The sequence below is a fragment of the Diplotaxodon limnothrissa genome, linkage group LG1, assembly GCF_057381915.1.
Source record: "Diplotaxodon limnothrissa isolate DT_005_m linkage group LG1, D_limnothrissa_male_GT1.1, whole genome shotgun sequence".
Lineage (NCBI taxonomy): Eukaryota > Metazoa > Chordata > Actinopteri > Cichliformes > Cichlidae > Diplotaxodon > Diplotaxodon limnothrissa.
This window is the reverse complement of record NC_140596.1, coordinates 12,722,168-12,743,971: the sequence shown is the minus strand read 5'-3', so window position 1 is coordinate 12,743,971 and position 21,804 is coordinate 12,722,168. Positions and strand designations below refer to the sequence as shown.

At 37.6% G+C, this 21,804-nt stretch overlaps 1 protein-coding gene across 4 annotated transcripts in view; it reads left to right on the top strand.

Moving 5' to 3' along the window:
* The window catches only part of trpm7 (transient receptor potential cation channel, subfamily M, member 7), a 78,641-nt gene that overhangs the window by 12,840 nt on the left and 43,997 nt on the right, over positions 1 to 21,804 (top strand). For 2 of the 4 annotated variants that reach the window (XM_085366581.1, XM_085366496.1), the window contains exons 1-7: positions 9,991 to 10,115; positions 10,893 to 10,972; positions 12,144 to 12,182; positions 15,823 to 16,030; positions 16,443 to 16,656; positions 20,484 to 20,608; positions 20,766 to 20,937. In XM_085366581.1, the coding sequence (XP_085222707.1) occupies positions 10,065 to 10,115; positions 10,893 to 10,972; positions 12,144 to 12,182; positions 15,823 to 16,030; positions 16,443 to 16,656; positions 20,484 to 20,608; positions 20,766 to 20,937 (889 nt within the window). In that variant the 5' untranslated portion in view covers positions 9,991 to 10,064. Of the gene's footprint in view, positions 1 to 9,990; positions 10,116 to 10,892; positions 10,973 to 12,143; positions 12,183 to 15,822; positions 16,031 to 16,442; positions 16,657 to 20,483; positions 20,609 to 20,765; positions 20,938 to 21,804 lie in introns of those variants that run through there. The other 2 variants (XM_085366410.1, XM_085366330.1) reach the window with 1 other exon arrangement.

Below are 21,804 nucleotides of genomic sequence, written 5' to 3'. Positions count from 1 at the left end.
TGGACCACTAGAGGGCTCCACTCACACCCAGTGTATAGGAAGTGTGTTCCTGTGTTTTGTGGCGCGATATGCGCAGTTGATGTTGGAGACGAATAAAGGAGTGTGAACTGAGAGCTCTGTGTTGTTGATGCTTACCTCCACAACGTTAACTTTTATCGAGTGGGAAAAAAAGTTAGCTTGTTTATATTATGCTAACATAGCTGTGTCGCTAGCGGTCACGTAGCACATCTTTATATCAGAATCAGAATCTATATACCAGCTAGCCAAACTTCAGTAACCCTACAAACATCACTGCTGTTTAGTTTTCTGTCTTCATTTATGTTGGAAGTGATAACAGAGCTGTACGTTTTAATTTGTTTCCAAAACCCCGCAGTCAGGACATGCTATATTGTATTTAGATGGAAGCTAGCGAGCTAACTTCCTGCTAACTTCTAACTCCGTTGCCCTTACTGTTGTGTTGTCTGTTTTGTTTTTTCTTTATATGAAAAATCTTAATAAACATATTAAAAAAAAAAAAAAAAATTCAGATTTTTAAATGTCCTGTCCCTACAATTGTCCATTTCATATGTAGTATGATCTAAATTAATAATTAGGTCTCAAGATTGTGTTGTGTACCTTATGAGTTAATCACTTCAGAGATCAGTAGTCGGACAAAAAAAAAATCTCCATGAGAAGGCCTAAGCTCACTGTACCGTGGAGGATGCCCTAGATCTGATGAGTCGCAGATCTGTGGCACAGTAGTAGTTCTTGTTAAGGGAAGAAAAAAATCATATCTTTGGGTTAAGTCTCTAGAATAACATTTTTAATTGGCTTAAATCCTGAACCATATTTATGTCTATTACAAATGGTGGGAAAGCTCTTGAAATTATATTTCTATCAGCACATTTGGTAACAGCTTCTTAAATCAAACATGGAAGAAAATAAAATGGCAATAATTAATCTAGGTCTTTCTGTTTGTTCTGAGAACAGCTCTTGCACTGAAGTGCTGACCTCGTTGCTTCCACTCTTTTTAATGGGTAATAGAATTGCCAAGCCAGATGTTATCTCACCCTGTATTGCGTCACTCAGGGCCAGAGGAATGATGGGTTGACCAGCCAGCCTTGTAACATTGTTGGGAAAAAGGAGCAGGGGAGAGGAAGAGCTCAGCTGGCAAGGTTTCTGGCTGAGGGGTGACAGATGGAAGATAAAGTGACAGTGCACAATCAAATTTGTGTCTCTCCAAATTAACATATTAATTCCCCCAGTTGCACATAGCTGCCCATAAACAAAACTCACAGTATCTAACACTGCTGAGCTGAACAGGATAGAAAGGTGCTGGGTCAAATTTTCCACGTGATCGGAGTTGTCATAAAAACCCGGGGCTCAGAAAGAAGCCAGAGAGGAAGAGGGAGGGAGCGAGGAAGTGGGAGAGTAAGAGTTGGTGTGTGTTTTTTGGCAGCGTCTGTGACGCTCAAGTCTTTTGTTGCCTGACATTTTCAGGTACCATGGTTACAGGTTAGCAGTCTTGCTTTTATCTGCCTTATTAACCCTTTGTTAGATTGTATTGGATCAAAAAGACAACGGTTTCAATGCATTCCTCCACATCACAGAAAGAGACCTCTGTTTATTCCTCAGGTGTGTCTCACATTTGTTACTAGCTCAGCAGATAGCGAGACTGAATTGGATGTTGAGCACTGATTAGATGAGCGATTCTGTTAACCAGTGGGCAGTAAAGAGCAAATGACCTGCTGTGCAGGTAGAAGGTGAAAATGAAATCACGCAGCAAAGTTTGTGAAATGTAAACCATGTGGAAAAGTTTCAGTAAATATGGGGAAATGTGGCACCATGCAATAAATATGGCTTTAATTTAAATGATTACAATTATAGTAAATGCTGTTATTAAAATAAGGTAATCCAGATATACTGATTATTAGATGGCATTCTGTTTTTGCATCACATCATCAGTTTTGTTCAATCCCAACTAGGCTGGGACATGTTCAAGGCTCACTAATGTTGCGTGTACATGTGCCAACTCTGATGTCATCAAAGCCCTGAAGCCATTTATTCTAGTGGATGTGCACAAACCCATCAACTGATGGGTGTGGAAACTCCCATCAGTACTGGTATAGGAGTAGAAGCCATTAATACATGAAGCAGTGTTATCATGAAGGTGTTTACAAAATTGTTCCTTCATTGATTATTATTATTTTTTAAATAAATGTGTTTGGAGGGGGTTAGGCCAATAATAGTAGGAAAAAAATGGAAAAAAGTATTGACATCAGCTACTAGGGCTGCTCAATTAATCGAATTTTAATCACAATTACGATCTGGGCTTTCAACGATCATTAAAAATGACTGAGCCGATTATTAGCCCCTCCCTCATGCTTTACTCTCGCGCTGCTCCGTGTGGCAAATCAAGCGCACTGGTCTGCATTTCGAACACGCGTCACAACAATTAAGAGGACCCGAGGGAAGCTCGGAGAGCTAAGCAGAAGTTATTTGGAGAGGAGAGTGACTGCCGTTGGTTGAAAAGAGAGGTAAAAAAAAAAAAAAAAAACTTCAGTGGTGTGGAAACATTATGGGTTCGCGGAGTCAGACGTGGATCAAGTAGACACAGTGTGTAAACTTTGCTATGGTGTCGTAGCTGCACCACAGAGCAACACTGCAAAGTTTACATTTTTCATTTATTTCTTATATTGCAAACATTTGCACTGTTATCTGTATTTGCACACTATTTTATATTATTTTTTAAAGTCATTATTCAATACATTGTTATTGTTAACCCTTTAAAGCCGGTCAGAGCAGCATGCTCGTTTTGTATAACTATTTTTAAATCCCTGTAGAACCTGAACCGCTAAGCTAGCACAATAATTTTTTTTCCATATGAAACCAGAGGAGTTGTATTTACATCTTATGCCATCAGCTTGTCCTAGGTCACGGTTTCCTTCCACATATAGCTTTGCAAAAATTGCATAAAAAGTGCTTGCAGGAACAAAAACATAATATTCCAGAAACACGCTTTGCCGATCCGATCAGCTGTTCTTAACACTTCCCACATTGAAAAAGACGTCAACACGAACTATCGCAAGTGACGTCATTTTCGCGGAAAATGTAGTTTTTTACTTGTAGGCCTTAGAACTCGAATTGCACAGCTGGAAATAGTTTATTTTGATGCACATGCACATTCTTTGCAAATTTGCATCATAGGATTGTTATTTTGTTTTTCCTGCAGTATATAAAAATTGCTGTATCTCCAAAAATAAAACTATGAAGACACTCAAAATAAATTTCCTGTTGTTTGGATACTATTTTTTGCAACTTTTTTGTATTTAAAGTTTTGAGGGATAAACCTCTTAAATTTCTCCAAGTAGAAATATATGTAAAAAAACAAAACAAAAATGATTTTCAATTTTTTTGTAGTTTATTGCACTTTTTTGCAATTAATGTAGTTACTATGGACTTAATACATACACATTTTTAAAATATGGGCTATAACAGTTGTATTGATGTATAGCAACTTAAAATGCTCCCACAAATGGCACTACAGCATGTTAAAAAAAAAAAAAAAAAAAAAAAGCTCTGGCGGACTTGGTTCTATGGTAGGTCTTAAAGGGTTAAATAAATATCGTCAAATAATCGTGATCTCAATTTCAGTGAAAATAATCGTGATTATCATTTTTGCCATAATCGAGCAGCCCTATCAGCTACATTAAAACCAGAGACATTAAAAAGACACGTGTTACTGAATAAAAATTTATAGGCGAAAGGTGGTTGTCCTGCTCCTGGAGAGCCAATCAACACATGAGCTGGTCTTGTTTTGCGCAGTTGGTGTTTGACAGTTTCAGCTATGAGGCGGCAGTCATATCGACTCCTTATTGTAGTAAAGAACTGTGCTTATCTTTTTTCTCTGCTTAGTGTAACTGTAAAGATATTGCAACTGCCAGTATATGGTTGTGTGTCCTCTTATGATGTGTTATTGCTGCATTGCTGGCAGATATTAGACAATAGTCACTACTTTTGCTGGTGCTCATCACTTGAGGAAAAACCGAAAGCTAACCATCTTGTGGTGAAGAACAAATGACTCAAAGGGGGTAAAGTGTGTTTTAACTGTATATGAATACGTAGACAGGCAAAGCTCCCGGGTCTAAAAAATGAAGCCAGTGCAGAAGCGTCTTAAACCTGCATTCTTGTAAATGCCTGCAGGGGGTGACTCCTGTAGCAGCACGAATATTGTGAAGAATTCTGAGGAAAAGACGGTGTTATCTTTCTTCCATTCCCTAAATAAACTCTTACCTGATAATTGTATGGTGTCAGTCACTAGTTTCATTTTACAAATTTTGTTACCAGTTAGAGCTAAAAAGGACAACAAAGCAGAGTTCACCTTGGAGCAGGTCTGCCTCGTTACTGCCGAATTGCTACTGCGAGCATCCAGTATCAAAACATAAAGATGGCGACAGGAGGAGGACTGTGGGAGTTAATTATACCCAATGGGTGGCATGATAGTCCTTCCATCATTTAAATACAGTCTTTTGAAAAATTGGTGGACAGTGGGGGAAGGATGCAAAGCCATTGCAGTAAATAACTACATAATTCATGCTTCTTTGCTGGGGTGTTTTTATGTTGTGCTATGTTTTCCTGCTTTCTTGTAGACCAGTGCCATTGTTATCATGGCCAGCATGTTGTGATAGCCAACATATTCTTCCTTTTTAAAATGACAAATCTGAAGTGTTATCACGTGGATAGACTGCTTCAAGCACTAACAATACTATTTTTCTAATTGGCTCACCAAATATCAAACCTACTATTTAACGTCATTGGATACAGTGGTTTAGCCTCCCATGACTGCCTGTAATTGCATGCTCTAAACCAGTGCTAAACATGGTTTTTCCTGGCTCAGCATGGGCCTTTGGGTGGTGACTATGCAAGTAAGCAAGATTTGTACATGTAGTTTGGCAAAAAGTCAGAATTACCTTAATTAAAAGAAGTCCAAGATTTTGTGGTTACCTTCTGTGTTTGATGTGATGACTAATGCTGCTCTTGTGTGTCTGTGTGTTAAATATAAAGATGGAGCCCAGAGCCAGGTGGCTTAGCAAAAAAGACTGAAAACAGATCAGGGGGTCAGCTCTGTCACGAGCTTTTATGCCTTACTGATGTTATAATGTGTATTTATCTGTTTTCTAAAATCTTTTAACTGTTTGGGTCGTACCTTAAGAACTGCAGGTCTAAATTTGGGGATTATTCCAACCATTAAGTGGCACCCACTTTTTATTTACCATCTTTAATAAGTGGTTTTGATAATTGTGGGTTGATCTACACTCTGTGGTTAGCAAAGGCTTCATGAAGACAGTTGACTAAAACCTGTATCCATACTAACAGTGAAGGTAATAATCCCACTACTGAGATAATAAATTCCCCCCCCCCAAAAAAAAAAAAAAACCCTCAAAGGTTTTCTTACAGAAATCAGGATAAAATTTGAGAATAAATAAATAAAAGAATTCAGTGGTCAAAATTCAAAGTTTTGGTCTGTTAAGCAGCTTTTCTTTGATTCTTCTTTGATTTAAGACCCTTTATCTCAGTAGTATGCAGGTTGTATTTTTTTAGGCAGCAAATCTGTGCCGTCACTTCATTTCAGGTAGTGTCGCTTGATTATGACAAAAACCACATGGTGTGTTTGAAACTAGAGATGGCACGATACCACTTTTTTTATGTCCGATACCGATTCCGATATCATAAATTTGGATATCTGCCGATACCGATATGAATCCGATATAATGTTTTTAATCAACAAAACTGTTTTTTTTTTTAAATATCTTGCTGCATTTTGTATAAGTTCATACTCAAGTTTAAAACAACAACTACACTAAAGCTATTCTGTTAAACCTGTATGCAAAAAAAAATATTTCAGCAATACTGATCAATCTAATAAACTTCAACCTACACCATCCTCCCTATTCTGGTATTTTAAAGAGTACTTAGCGTAAATATTAAGCAACCTAACTAATAGGGTTCCAACTCCCAGCAACAACAAAAATAAATAAATAAAAAATGGGGAACCACCCCTCACGCTCCACCTCATGATGCTTAATCAACGTAATCAACCTTAATTTGATGCAGTGTGAAAAAAAAATGCACAGAAATCAATTATTTTTCAAGAAATATTAAATAGATTCAACATCTTTCTTCAACAAAATTGCAGACTGCACAGATGGTACCTTCCCAAAGGAAAAAGTACTATAGCTTACTAGGGTATATATATTAGACTTAATAGTCACTATATACAGTAATTGACTTCTATTCATTTTACATCAGATTAAAACTTTGGGTGTAAGATTCAGATAATTATTTATTAAAAGCTAGACATTTTAAATGAGAATAAGAAAGAAAAGTATGTCTTTGTGCCCCCTTTCCCTGTTAATGCCCTATAATGCCCTGGCTAAACTTTGCTAGATCCGCCCCTGCACAGTTACCAGCCGTCAGCTACGAAGAAAAAGATCCTGGTGTAGAAAGTAATATTAAATAAATTCTAACAACAGCTGATCAAGCTTAAACGTGCTGCTGTTGTTCAGCCACTGGTTTCCTCTTTCTGGTGCAAAGTGGGCCAAAAGCAAACCAGAGAGACGGACTCGCGACAGAAAAGCTGATCAGCTGATCATTAAGCAGTTTCATGATTGAAGTAGCAGCAAGAAGAGGCAGTCGTTTGTTAAGCTTAACGCAGGAATGCTTTACAAACATTTAGAGATGGACTTACACACTTGCTTTACTTCTCCCGGGGATAACTTTGTCGGAGATGAAATGCCGGGTTGCTAGCGAAGCTCCAAATGCTATCCAGACCACCGACAGGTCCCGCATGCCACAGCCGCTCTATCACGTGATGCATACTGCTCCGACGTGCTAACGTTCTGAGGTGAGTTACGGCATGTTGCAAGTTTTGTGAGGTGCTTTCGTGATATTTAATGGATCGGATTACATTTTTTATTTTTCTCCGATATCCGATCCAGTAATTTAGGTCAGTATCGGACCGATACCGATACGTAATATCGGATCGGTCCATCTCTATTTGAAACGTCAGAAGTCACACCAACTCTGACTTGGTAATCCAAGGTGTGTGCGCGTGTGTGTGTGAAGAGTTGTAAAACTGTAGAACTTGTAATCTCAATTGCCTTTGTTGTGCAATTATTAAAAATAAAGCCACAGAGGGGGAAAAAAAACCAACCGGCTCTGTCTGAGCATGCTGCCAGGGGTAGGGCAGGATGACGAAGAAGGGCTATGGAAAAAAAAATCGTATATTTTTTTCTTATCAGTCAATATAAGTATCTCATGATAGAAATCAAATATGTTATTTCCTTTAAGCTTAAAGGGCTCTTTTTACTCCTCACATGTGAAGATATAAGTTTAATTTTCTTAATCATATACAGTAAAATATTTATTTTCTGTTGAACATGTGAAATGTACTGTAAAATTGTACAACTGTATTTTAACATAGGTGTTTATACATAATAAACTAAAATCTTAATTCCAAATAGGAAGAAGCTTCAATTGGTACACAAGAACACAAACTGGAAAACTAAATTCAATGGCAATTTCAAAGAAATCTGGAAAAAAAGATCTCTCACTTACACACAAACAAACATTATTATTGTTATCATTATTATTGATAATGGTGGTTGAGTAACTATCTTGCTCGGGAGCAAAACATCACCTATTTTCCCCACTATTGTTGCTACTGAGCACAAGAGCCGATCTTGTGCTAGAATTGGTGGACAGTTTCTGACTTTTGCACACTTTGGATTTTACCAGCACTTTGTCTTTTTGTGTATTGTAACTCAAAGTAATGTTCATATCGCCACTGTCAAAAGCTGTAGACCATTGTATCATTTTCTTCTCCCTGTGCAGGAGCTAGAGTGAAAGGAGAAAAACCATATCGGATGACCTTTTTTCCCTTCTGCAGATAACTGAAGAGTGTTGCACAAGTAGTGACACAATAGTTTGATTTTTAACTGTAATGTGATAAATTTAGTAAACGAATATTACTGAATTGCAGAAAATGGTAATGGCATAACGGTAACATGTTTCTTTGTAACTAAATACTGCTTGAGTGGTTGTCCCATACAGTCGTGAAAAAGTACACAGTCTTTCTATTCAAAGATTTTAATGTATCAGCACATAATAGGATTTAAAATGATTTAAATACAACCTCAGGTGAACAACAGTGCATGATGTATTATACCACATCATTAGTCGACAAAAAGGAAGCCAAAATGGAAAAAGCAGTGTTAAAAAAAAAATAAACAAAAAAAAACCCCTAACTGAAGCAATTAGTTGAAGTAAGCCTTTGCTTTAAGACTTTATCACTCTTTATCGCTCTTACATCATTGTGGAAACATTTGGGCCACTCTTCTTTTCAATATTGTTTCAGTTCATTGAGGTTTTTGTACAACTCTCTTAATATCCCTGCCACAGTATTTCAATTAGGTTTTGGTCTGCACTTTGACTGGACCATCACAACAACTTTATTCTTTTCTCTTATACCGTTCTGCTGTAGATTTGCTAGAGTGCTTTGATCATCGTCCTGTGGCATGTCCCAATTTGGGCCAAGCTTTAGATGTTAAACAGATGCTGTCATATTTGACTCGAGACTATTTTGTTAATACGGTCAATGACTGCAAGTTACCCAGGTGCAGCTTGTAGTGGTTGCAAAACAATCAAATTCTAACCCCTCCACCACCATGCTTGACAGTTGGCATGAGGTGTTTACGCTGATACCTTGTTTAGTTTTTGCCAAATGTGCTGTCGTGCGTTACAGCCAAACATGTCTACTTTGGTCTTGTCCAGCGGACAGTTACGGGAGTCTTGCGGTTTGTTCACATGCAGTTTTGCAAACCTAAGCTGTGTTGCCATGTTCTTTTTAGAGAGAAGGTTTCTACTGGCAACCCTGCCCAACACCCTATAACTTGTTCAGTCTTTTTCTAATTATACTGCCACGACATTTAACATTTGTCATGCTAACCGAGGCCTGTAGAGTCTGAGATGTTGCTGTTGTTGTTTTTGTTTTTTTGTTTTTGTTTTTTTTGTGCTGTTTCTCTGAACATTGTCTCATTTTGGGTGAATTTCAACTGCTGGGAATATTAACAGCTGTCATGATTTTTTTTTCCCACTAGAATTATGGACTTGATATTGTTTGGAAATTGCGTTATAATCCTTTACAGATTGATAGACAGTAATAATTGATTTTTTTTTTTTAAAGATCATTGCTGATGTCTTTCCATCTTGGCATTATGTTAAGACACACCTGAATGCTCCATCCCCACAAACTGCTAGGACTGATTTAAAAAAAAAAAAAAAAAAAAAAGTTCTGATATGTTAAAAAACAGCTGAATATGATAAATGGCATTTGTGTAAACATAAATCTCTTTGTAAAGGTAATGTTACTTTATATTTTATTGACATAGAAGTGGAAATTGAACAATAATGTTTGGACCCCCTTGTACCCATATTAATTTTCAGGATCTTCGTTAAGTTGGTGTATTAATCCATGTTGGGACCTTTTTGTTTAAACTTAGTTGCCTTTATTTAATCCTGGCATTTTTTTATGCTGTTCTCCTATAAATGAGTATCAAAGTAAAGGAGGTTTCTTAAAGACTAATTGTAGTGCCTGAGTTGTTGGGAGAGGTTTTGTGTGTACTGCATGAATCACAGTTGGTGGTGTGTTGTCAGTAGCCAACTAGGTATATATCACTGAGGTCTCTGCCCATCCACTAATCCTCTCCCACACCCCTGCCTCCCTCACTTCTTTCTCTCCAGCCTAAGTATAATATCTAGTTTGTCTCAGACACATTCATCTGCCCCCTGAGTGGCTTCTTACAGATTAACTGTGGATGGAGTTTGGAGGCTGCAACCTCTCACTGATCACTCAGCGTTTAACTCGAGCTGGGTCTGTATGGTAACTGTGCAGCTGTAGACTTTGAGACCTGTATGGAAATTGCGTGCAGATCTAACAGCACAGTGAGTTGCTGCTGATGACCCAGGACTCGGGAGAGGCTGTGGGTGTTGTGGTTTGTCCAGGAGATGCGTGAAGGAGCCCTGGTATGTTTCTGTACAAAGCCCTTAAACACAGAGATGAAGAGGAGGACATCCAGGTACAAACTTGGTTGCTTATTGTCACTAGTCAAGATGTGGGATGACATGCTTATTGACATGTTTTCAGTATTTTCTGGAGGCAGATTTAAATCCTGTTGTGTTGGATGTAACTTCGGATCCTGAATTTAAGATGCTTCTGTTTAGTTTATATCAAACAACATGCTGATATTGAGAAATGTTTAACGTGACCTCCGGGAGAAAATGTTGCTCTGCTACTTTTGTCAGATTTTAAGGAATTGTTGAAATGTTTTGGAGAAGGTGTTTGCAGGTTCCCCTCTTTGTGCTGAAGAGATTAATAGTGCTAATCGCCCTTGGGTTCCTCTGAGCTGCTCTGGAGGGGAACAATAAGGCACGAGGCATTAAATGAAAATTCCTTCACCATAAACCTTTGTTACGAGAAAAATGCTGTTGTAGAATTAGAAGGCTGTTTATACTGTTTGGTAGATGCCTCTAACTGGTGTTCCTCGTCAGCTCTTTTTGTCATGATTTTATATGACTGTTTCATTTTTCTCCTGTGTTAAACCTTCTAATCCCCTTAAATTGTTATAGACTAAATCCTGTATTAAGGGGTGCAACATCCCTTTTAGCCTTTTAAGATGTCTTGAAGTTTATTATTTAACATTGTCATAAATAACTTAAAACATACTTTGCTTTTATTCTCATTAAATTTTTCTTTACGTATCTTTTATGTATACTTTTCTTGAATTGCATTTGAGTCCGTTAAACATGAGAGACCTCAGCTGCCACTGCTCACAACTCTTTCTTTTTGTTCACAGTCCCAGAAATCCTGGATAGAAAGCACTTTCACCAAGAGGGAATGTGTGTACATACTTCCAGTGTCAAAGGACCCCCACAGGTATGTGCTTAGACCTACTGTAGTGAGTCTGCTGGTGATAGCCATGGAAACGGCGTAATTGCATGGTGTGAGTTAAAGAAGGCCCAAACCATAACGACTACTCTCCAGAGGCAAAATGAGTCTGTTTTAATGTTTACGTCTGTCAATAAAATTACAGATTTAAGTGTGGGGTTAAGCAAGTGATGAACCTGTGGATCGTGACTTCTTTCAATCTTAGGGATGGGATTCCCCCCCCCCCCCCCCCCCCCCCCCCCAAAAAAAAAAAGCAATATTAGCACTGTTAGCTCTGATATGATGTTTATACCCCAGCTTCAGGTATCTGCTTTATACCAGTGTGAAAGTAATAAAATGTCATCCTCACAGTGAGAATTGGACTAGGAATCTTTTATGTGTGTAGATAGAGAGATATATAGCTATCTGTCTGTCTGTCTAGGTCTTTTGACACAGTATTTTTCTGCAGACTTACTGGAATCTTACAATGCAGTGTTGAAATTATATGCAGGCGTCTTCTTGGCTTGGCGTGTCATGAAGGCCACTTATCCACACTGTGTGCATGACAAACATCAAACAGCTCTGTTAAAGGGGCAGTAGTTGCTATAAATACTCATCCACTTTCAGAGAAACGGGAAAGGAAAAGGTGATTTAAAAAAAAAAAAAAAAATTTATGTTCCCACCAGCAGCTTATATTTACAGTTAAACAGTCCTTGGATGTCTTCCTTTCTTCTTGTAAACTCACAATAATGATGGGTGACTCGTTTTCCTGTGTTTTCTTTTACATCAATTATTTGCAAACTGGTTATTCTCTGTTAACTGCTATATGTGCGGCTTCTGCTAAATGATTCAGAGGTGTTAGTGAACACAGGCTCATTTAACATTAGGTCAAAGTGTGGCATGTGACTGTGATCAAAGTGAGTCCCTTTGGAAGGTTTCATAACTGTCTCTTGGTTAAAGGCCAACTTAACCGGGCTGTCTGCCCAGGAGACAGTTAACCTTCCTTAATGTCCTTAAAGAACTTTCTCTGCTGAGAACTTCCTCCAGACTTGGAGAAATCAAACCCTCACATTAGTCTTGTTTTAGAACCGTCGTGTATGGTCGGAAATACTCTTCAGATTTATCTATTCTGTTTTTATTTATATTCGCACTGACTGAGTTGTTGTGGCATTTCTTTCAGATGCCTTCCAGGATGCCAGATTTGCCAGCAGCTCGTCAGGTGAGTATTTGTTTGCTTGTTGTTCGACTCATTCTCTGTTATCTGACAGGGTTAGCCTGGCAGAATCCATGCCTAACCAGCTGCTTTACATCAGAATAACCCCCAGAGGTAAATTCTTTGCAATTCCTTTGAAATTCCACTAAACAACAACCTTTACCAGGAAACAATTAAATTCCAGGCTTTATGTGTTAGGATGCGTATTCTCCCCTAAGGCTAGTAGAGGAAGACAGAAAACAAAGCTCAGACTCAATAATGATAAACAATTAGGCTTTTTTGTTTTTAGAAAAATCTGTCATCATTGATCTGTAGATGGTTCATATCTTGGACACACTTTTACCAAGTGTGTCCAGTATTTCAGTTGTGTATATGTTTTAGTAGCTTGCTGCCTCAGAGTTGGAAGTACCACAATACTGTTGCAGTTACACACCCAGGCAGAAGCTTTAAGGGAGACCGGTGTCAACATCTGGCTGACACGAGAGGGAGATAGACAAATGATGGAAATGGAGAAAGAAGTAAAGAGGCTGTGAATTAGATCACCTTTGTCCCTGCCAGTGAATCCTGTCTGGCAATGTTTGGCACACATCTTGTGGAGAATATTAAAATGTTTCTAGAAGCCAAGCCATGCCACTCTGCAGCCCTCCAGGCAGTTATTTTGAACTCACTGTCTAAATAAATGGGCAACTGCGTTCCAACATAAACTCAGCATCTGCTTATCTCACAAAGTCCTGAACAGTGCAGTGCTAACTGATGTTATAGATACAATAAGTCATGGAAATGCAAAAAAACAAACAAACCCAAAAACGTATACCCACAATAATGAGTAGATGATCCTGGCCTTACACAGCTGAAACTGTCAGGATCTGTGTGCATATATCAGCACAATAAGATTAGCTGATGTGGGTTTTTTTGTAGTGGAATGGTCATAATTTCCGATAACTCAAATAGTTAAGTTATAAGAATAATATGTATTTTTATTTTTTTTTTTTGTCTCGTGGGTCAATAATACTGCGATTTAAGAGCTGAAGCATAAGAAATTCTCCTGCGGAAAAGGAAATGTGAGAGCCATTTAAATTTATCCTAACATTAGTCCATCAGTTAATAATTTCAGGGTTCGTCTAGATGATGTTTTAGTGACAAGGGTGTAATATTTTGAAACGGGTGAGACCAAAATCTAACCCAAGCTTATTTTTAGTGTCACTTTAAACGAGTTGCCTTAATGGAGGACTGATTTGTTCACTGTGGCCATTGTACTTGTATGGCAGAATGAGGAGATGTTCATAAGCAATGCTATACTCTGCCCACATGTTTCCCAGATGGATTAAGCTTAGCGCCCCAAAGCAAGTGCCAGTTACTACACCTTTGACCATGAACTGGAAGTTCAAGTCTTGATAGTAATGAATAAATGATGAATGATAGTAACAATAACTTTGTGTCAGCTGGGCATGACTTTGACTTGTCTTGTTACTTATAGAGCTGCTTTGTGAGAATGAAATACAGCTCATTAATTTTAATTTACTAATTACAATTAATTAATTATAATTAATACATTTAATACCCTGCTAAGTAAGTTTGCTCACTTACAAAGAAATGAGACCCCTATTTTTTTTGGAAGTTTCATTTTAATGGAGAAAGACAGAATATCAACCCAAGTTGATTGATTTTGGTGGAGCTAGAATTATAACACAGAAATTATAATCAAGATTTCAGCTGTAAAAAGAATGGGGTACATCAGTGTCATGAAGTTGTTATTACAAAGTATAAAGAATGACATGTGTAAGGGTATGGCTTTGAAAAACAAAACCAGATTCTCATCCAGGTAGCAAACTTCGGCAATGGGGCCAATATGTTGTACCCTCTTTAAGTAGCAGCTTAAAGAGCCGTTATGAGAACTGGATTTCAGTGAATGTGTTTTATTTTATATTTATTTTAAGATTATGTAATGATATCGAGTACATTTGCACTATACCCCCATATAAGCAATATCCCATATTGCTGCAAAAGAGGAAATAAGGGTACCTACTTCTCTTTTTATGTCACAGGTAGACAGAGCCAGACTTAGTACTTCCAGGGGTCGATCTTGTAAATGAAAAGGACAATTTGTTTTGCTGAATTTGTTTTACTCTTCTTATTTATTTAAAGCTGTCTCCATTGTCTTGGCTTCTGCCACACTATGTTAAGAGGCTTTGAAAGATTGTGAAGGTTGTGTGCTAGAGTTATAACCAGAAAACACTAAAACAAGGCAAAACTAGGTCCAATAGTCCAATGAATTGTACAATCATTTCAAATACCTGCACCTTTACTTTATTGCAAAAGGGTCTTAAACATACAGATGACAAAAAACACATGCAATATTGCACTGATTGACTAAGTCTAAATATACAGTACATGTCCCAGGCGGCTGAGTAGTACCTGAGAATTCTTTGTACACCTGAATGCCATTACTATTAATGCAGGGTTTGACAAAATCAATGGTCCAATGGCCTGGGGTCATTTTTGGACCTGTGACGATGTTTCCACCAACTAATTCAACTGTGAAGCAGATTAGGTTAAATGAACCCTCACTAATGAGTAGGTTTTTTTTCCTGATTAAAATGTCACTAGAAGTACTACATTAAAGGTTATTATAATCTTAAGGAATGGGTTTGAACTGCTCCCATTCATCGCTGGTTTGTTTTGCACAGTCATAGCACAACTAATTTAAGAAGTTGTTAAAATGAAAACTAACACATAAATTGCTATATCTAACACAGCATGCACTCCAATACTATTCTCCATTACTGCTATTTCTGAAGCTTTTTTTTAAAAAATATAAATTGTATATAAACAAATTAATTATCCTATATTCTTAATAATCTAGCTGGAGTACGTTCTGTAATTAAATTGGCATTTTTTTTGGGGGGGGGGCTTGTTTAAAAAAATATATATAAATAAATGACTAATAATCTCATCTTCTGGCCTATTGGGGGAAGATGTTATTTTGAACAAGGGATCCTATGCACATGTAAACAGTTTTTGTTAATGATGATGTGCCGCTTTAGCTTCTCTGCCTTTTTGTGCAGCTTTTGATTGTCTGCCCATTGCAAACAGGAGGTTTGCTTTGCAGGTGGACAGGGCGTCTGTACTCAGCCAGAGCTGTGTGCCTCACATGACAGTGTTGTCTCGTACACATACAGATGTTAGGAAATCTTAGGGGAAAAAAAAAAACCTAATCTAAAGCCTGAACTTGTTGATTTATAGTGGCTACTTATACTTGGCTGGCATGATTTGAAACCGCAGCAATGTTTATTTTGAGGTGCCAACATTGTCGCAATGTGTGTTTATAGAAAATAATGTAAAAAATAATAGGCTCACATTCATAGTTCAACATAATATTCAGTTGAAGAGCGCAGTGTTTTCCGAAAAACACTTCAGGAATATTTATCAGGTGTGGCATGGATTCCTGTTCCTTGTACTGTTTGTTTCTCTAGATTATTGTTCTGCTTTTGAAAACTCTTGTTGTAATTGTTTTACTGGTTTCCTGTTATTCTTTTTATTTCTTCAAAATTGTATCATGGCTAATAATAATTGAAACGGCAAACATTTGAAAAATTCATCTTGGCTTTTTTTTTTTTTTTTTTTTTTTTTTTTTTTTTTTTTTAAGGTGCTGCTGTGGGCGGCTGGTGCGCCAACATGCTGGCTTCACAGCCAGCTTGGCCACCAAGTACTCAGATGTGAAGTTGGGTGAGAGCTCCAATGTGCCTATGCCCGAGCTGGAGGAGTGGTCAGTGGAAAAACACACAGAGGCCAGACCCACTGATGCCTATGGTGTCATCAACTTCCAGGGAGGGTCTCACTCATACAGAGCCAAGGTGAGGGGCTAATCCCCTTTGCTGTCTCATGTTTACTTTTTTTTAAATTTTTTTAATTTAACATTAATATAGAAACTGTGTTGGGGGGGGCGGGTGTTCCATCACTGTATTTAAGGTGTGGTGACTTCTACATAGATATCCTTGGTCTTGGAGTTTTATAGGTAAACAACTTTAGGCTCGACTTGATGAAATAAAAAAACAAAACAGTTTGATCAAAAACGGTTTGATAAATAGTGCAGATTGTGTATTTCAATTGATTTTAGCTTATTTTTCCGTGGCACTTCACTCTCTATAATATTTAAAGGCAAGTTTCTTCAATCCAAACACAAATTTATTGTGTGTGATGACCCATCCTTTCTTTGTTGTGTGTTACGCTAACATGTTTTTCTTGTGTTTGTGAAACTGTGGACAGTATGTACGCTTGTCCCATGACACGAGGCCAGACAGCATTTTACGACTGATGCTAAAGGAGTGGCACATGGAGCTTCCCAAGATCCTCATTTCTGTCCACGGAGGAGTTCAGAACTTTGACCTGCACCCCCGCATTAAGCAGGTGATCGGCAAGGGCCTCATCAAAGCTGCTGTCACCACCGGGGCCTGGATTCTCACCGGTGGTGTTAACACAGGTAAATAATCAGAGAAACATTGTTCTTTTTGAAATACTGTGGAAAGGACAAAGTTCTTCTGCGTGTTGTATCATTTTTTAAAAGGTCTTGCAATTCAGATTGATTTTTAAATGAGGAAAGGCATTTTTTTATTTTTGTTGAAATTAGGGAAAATATTGGAAATCTACACTTTTATGTCCAGATTCTCACAATGTACATTTATATGTATATTCAAAAATATTTAAATCTGTTTCTCCAAAAGAAACCGAACAATTATATAAATCAGACTGTTAATGATCAAACTCTTCTTTTACAAAAGCTGCAGATTCATGTTTAACAGGTTGTTCAGTCATTGTGGAAAGGAAGTCCTGTCCAACATGTGCTCAGCGGGAAGAAACTGCGTTATCTGTAGATTAACTTTATCAGCCACAGTGCACTGAGTGGACTCTACCTTTTCAGTGTTACTGGCCTCAATACATTTTGAACAAGTTGCACTTCAAGGATATTAAATCATTATAGCTTTGTTTTTATACTGAAATCAGAGTCTCGGGATGAACATTTTCATGTGGTTTTCACAAATAGATCTTTATTCCCTCAGCACAAGAACTCTGAGGAATAAGTCTTAATAGGCCTCATATTCTCAGCAGTGACTGACCATTGTGGTATCATCTTTATGTTTTAATGAGACAAGAGGCTTCATTAGTTTTGCTACTGGTGGATGGAACCACTGAAACCATCACTGAATGCTGCGCGATTAGACAAAATGTGTTAGAAATAAAACCAAAAGTTGATCATAATGCTGAAAGCATAGCAGCCTCCATTAGGTTTGGCAAGTTCGAACTGGTGACAGAACTTCATGGGTAGTTTGTTTTTGGTGCTGCTAGAAAATGATTGTCAGTCCTGGAACATATTTGATGTAGCTTCTCATGAAGGTAACGCCCATCAATTGTTTGACCAATAGGAAGATATCTGTTGTTGAAATCCTTTTGGTTTTCAAATGAATTGCCAACTATGCTTGATTGGGTGGAAGATTATCTTTTTCGCATATAGCACACAATAAATGGTCTTCTACTAGAAATACTCTGCTTTGGTTTGGGGAAGGGTGATCCCTGGGTGGAGCATGAAAGAGGCAGGATATATGACATTACTTGGTGTGAATTCACTCGACAGTTACCTGTACTATTCTCGCGTAGGAGAAATTGGTCATTACAACAAACCTAATTAAATGTAAAATTTCCTTGTTGAGTCAGCGGATTCTTGGTATAATGAAAAATACACTTATTAATATATCTGAATAAACATGCTTTATTATTATTATTATTATTATTATTAATTTTTAATTCTAATGATAATAATTATAATTTCTATATATTAACAAATTCTTAAAAGGCATTTTTCTTTGGAAGACTCTTAGCCATGCAATCCTACACAAATAAACAGCCCGTTAATGGTGATTCGCTGATGTAGCAGAAGTTCTCTAACCGTGTCATTTGGTTGTGAGTCGAGGCTGATGTGTGTTTGCAGCCACAGTATGGCGTTAAGATGTTGTGGTCTGATCATAGTGTTTAAATCATTACTCACAGGGTCAATTACTCAGACCGGTGATTACTTTTAATCCATCTCTGGTACTTTGGCCAGTTGGGATGGTCTCCCGGCTCACAAATTACTGCTGAATTTATAGGATCCAACAAGTGAGGATTGTGGTTCACAAACAACTCCAGGGCTAATGTACTTGTTGTGAGCTGGTCCCATCAGTGGCATTTTGGTCATTAACACTCTGGGTTTTTTTTTTCCTGTTTCTTTTATTTGGACTTATTTTTATTTATTTGGACTCTGCTACCTGACAGCAATGCATGTACTTTAATGAACAGAGAACAAGAGAGGAACATGGGCTGTTATTTTGTCTAAGAATGAGAGAAAATTGAAAAACATAAACTAATGGTAGATTTATCACTTAATAAAACTACATCTGCTGCTCCCCTATTTCCATGGGGTCGCCACAACGGGTAGCTCTGCATTTATGATTTGGCAGATTTTTATGCCAGTTGGCCTTTCTCACACAACCCCAAACAGATTTGTTAAGCCAATTAAATCTGACCTATGAATCATTCAAGTATTAAAAAAGGTGATGGACCAGTGTTGTGTCTGCACACAACAGACAAATTAGCAAAGAACTAATATTAACCATACAAATCTAAATTGTAGGTTTAGGCTTTTTAAAACGCTTAATTTTCTCTTATTTCTTTAGGTGAATCTATGAAAAAGGCCAAAGATAACAGTTTGATGGGCATAGAATTGTATTCTTGCACCAACAAGGTAGTTCTCAAAGAAATGTTAGCCCAAACCTTAGCATGTCTTGACATTGTGTGCAGGGTCCTTAAAAAAAATTGAGAAGATTGGACAAATGGAGGACAAAAGAAGTAGCAGGTCTTAAAAAAGAATCTCCTGTAGCAGATCAACAGTCTTTTAAGAAATAGAAAATTCATCCAGCCTTTCAGTTGAGCCATCTACTGTTCACTGAAGCTTCGCTGGAGTTTTTCTCAGTTGGAAGGGTGGCTGTCGAGAAGCCATTTTTAAAGGAGTGGAAACAGAGAGAACTGGCTAAGGTATGCAAACTGAAAATCAGTGGCAACAGGCCTTATAGAGTGCTGAATTAGAAATGTTTGGTTTAAATTGTGATGATTATACATAGAGGAAGGCATGAGAGAGGCACAACCGTGAATGTCTACAGCTGTCTGTAAAACATAGGAGGTTTTGGGCTGCATTTCAGTGTTGGAGATCTTGTAAAAATTGATGGAATGATGAACCCAGAAAAGTAGTCAGATTTTGATTCACTATGCAATAACATCTGGAAAGCATCTGATTGGCAACGGCTTTGGTTTTTCAGAATGATCCCAAATACACTGGCAGTGAAGTAAAAGCATGCCTCTATGGAAAAGCACAGTAATCCACAACTAGTCTAAAGCTAAGAAACACTGAAGTGTTTAGTTAAATTTGAGAACTGTTTAATAGAAAATGACCAAAATTAGTAACAAACGCATTTTAAAACCACTTATCACATTCATCAATAATGAATCATGCTGCTTTACTGTGCAGCACCTTACATCGTGCATTAGCAACATTAATTATTATACAGACAGACAGTGAAGAAGAAAAACATTTAAAACAAACTGATGTTAAATATCATATGAAAACATGTACAAAAGATGTTCACATATCATTAAAGCATGACAAACTAACATCAGAAAAACTAAGGAAGTGTGACTGAAAAGTGTGGCGGATTGTGGCGACAACCACTTCAAATGTTAAAAGTTAAAATCTAAAATAAAGAAGTGAAATATCTACTAAAACTCATTCAGCTGCAACTAAGCCCTCCATGTTTGGACTTCTTCTATGTTCTTAACGCGCAAATAAGTTCTGCCCATCAAAATGTCACGAAAAAGTCAGGTGAATATATCGCCTATTGTCATTTATTGGCCTGATGAATGTCGGTTGGAAACATTTTACATATCACCCAACCTTATTGTCGAGGTTACTTTAAATATAGACTGTTAGTAGGTAGATTTTGAGCATCCTTTAGGCATCTTTCATAAATCTGCTGATATGATGTATTATAGTTTAACCCATCCAATGTTTTTAGTGTCTGAAAGTCAGATGGAGGTTGTCCATTTCTTTTCACAACATTGATTAAATATATCTATAAAATGCATTTTTAATGGTGAAAGATTATGCTGAGATATGTGACTTGGGTGGACAGTTTTATTTCTAATAATAATAAGGAATATTTAGCAGTGGAAACCTTTTTTAAAGAAAGAATAAAAGCTTACTTTTTTTATTTGTTTCTGAAGGTGTAGCAAAACATGTGGGAGATGCTCTCAAAGAACACTGTTCAAGATCATCAAAGAAAATTTGCACTATCGGGATTGCACCCTGGGGAGTGATTGAAAACAGGAACGATCTCATCGGCAGAGACGTAAGATGCAGCTTATTGTGACTAACCTGAATGTTAATGCGCCACAGAAGTTGTAATTTATGTGTGCATATAAAGATATATGTATATATGTGTGTATAGTCTCCTTTTTTTCCTTTACTTTTCTTGCTGTTAATGGCTGCTCTTTTCCACACTGCAGATTATTGCTCCATATCAGACACTACTGAATCCTCTCAGCAAACTAAACGTTCTCAACAGCCTGCATTCCCATTTCCTCCTTGTGGATGATGGGACGGTGGGAAAGTATGGCGCTGAAGTAACATTGCGGCGGGAACTGGAGAAGCATATCAACCTCCAAAAAATACATGCCAGTAAGAACTTTTTTTTTTGGTCATTAATGTAAAAGTACATGCTTAGTGCTGCAACAAAAGAGCATGCATACACTCACACACACAAACAGATATCAACATACATAAGTCCCATTGCAGCTGAATGTGTGCTGTTCTGGTGCAGGTGAAGACTGTGTGATGTGTCCATGAATGCCACACTTGTGAGATTGACACAAGACTCAACATTGCACTGTAAATATATTCAAAAATCTCAGACTTCGCACTACCCTTGGAACTATTGAGTTGGACAAATTAATCAGTCACTTCTTCTACCATTAACAACAAACACAAGAAAAGAAAACCAGGGCTGGTTCACAAACCTCTAAAAAGACTCTGACATAAATTGCTAAACACTCCTGAATCTTTACCAGATTCAGATTTTGCTCTTATCCATAGAACCAACACTATCTGGATTTTAAACCGACTCTTTAATAGAAATCCTGCATAATGTGTTTCAAGCATAAAGTGATAGTCTGGAGTTTAACTAGGGCCAGAAAGAAGCACTGGTCAAAGATGATAATAATACACTACAAACCTTTACTCTCACCACCCAACTGAACATTATCATAGCTGAAAGTAAAATGAAAGAAACTATATTCTGGACTTGAAAACAAGCAGCAATAGGGACACCCTGGTCGTTTCCAGCATACAGGAACGTAGAACAGATGAATTTCATGGTGACGAGACTAGAACTACAACCCCCCCCCCCCTCCCCCCGCCCCCTGTCAGTAGCATCACATCTCACTGTGTAAACTGGAAATAAAAAAAAAAAGTAACATAACATCCTACACTGAATGTCACCAAGTTTGGACATTATAAACTTAATGAACATATACAATATGCCAAGGC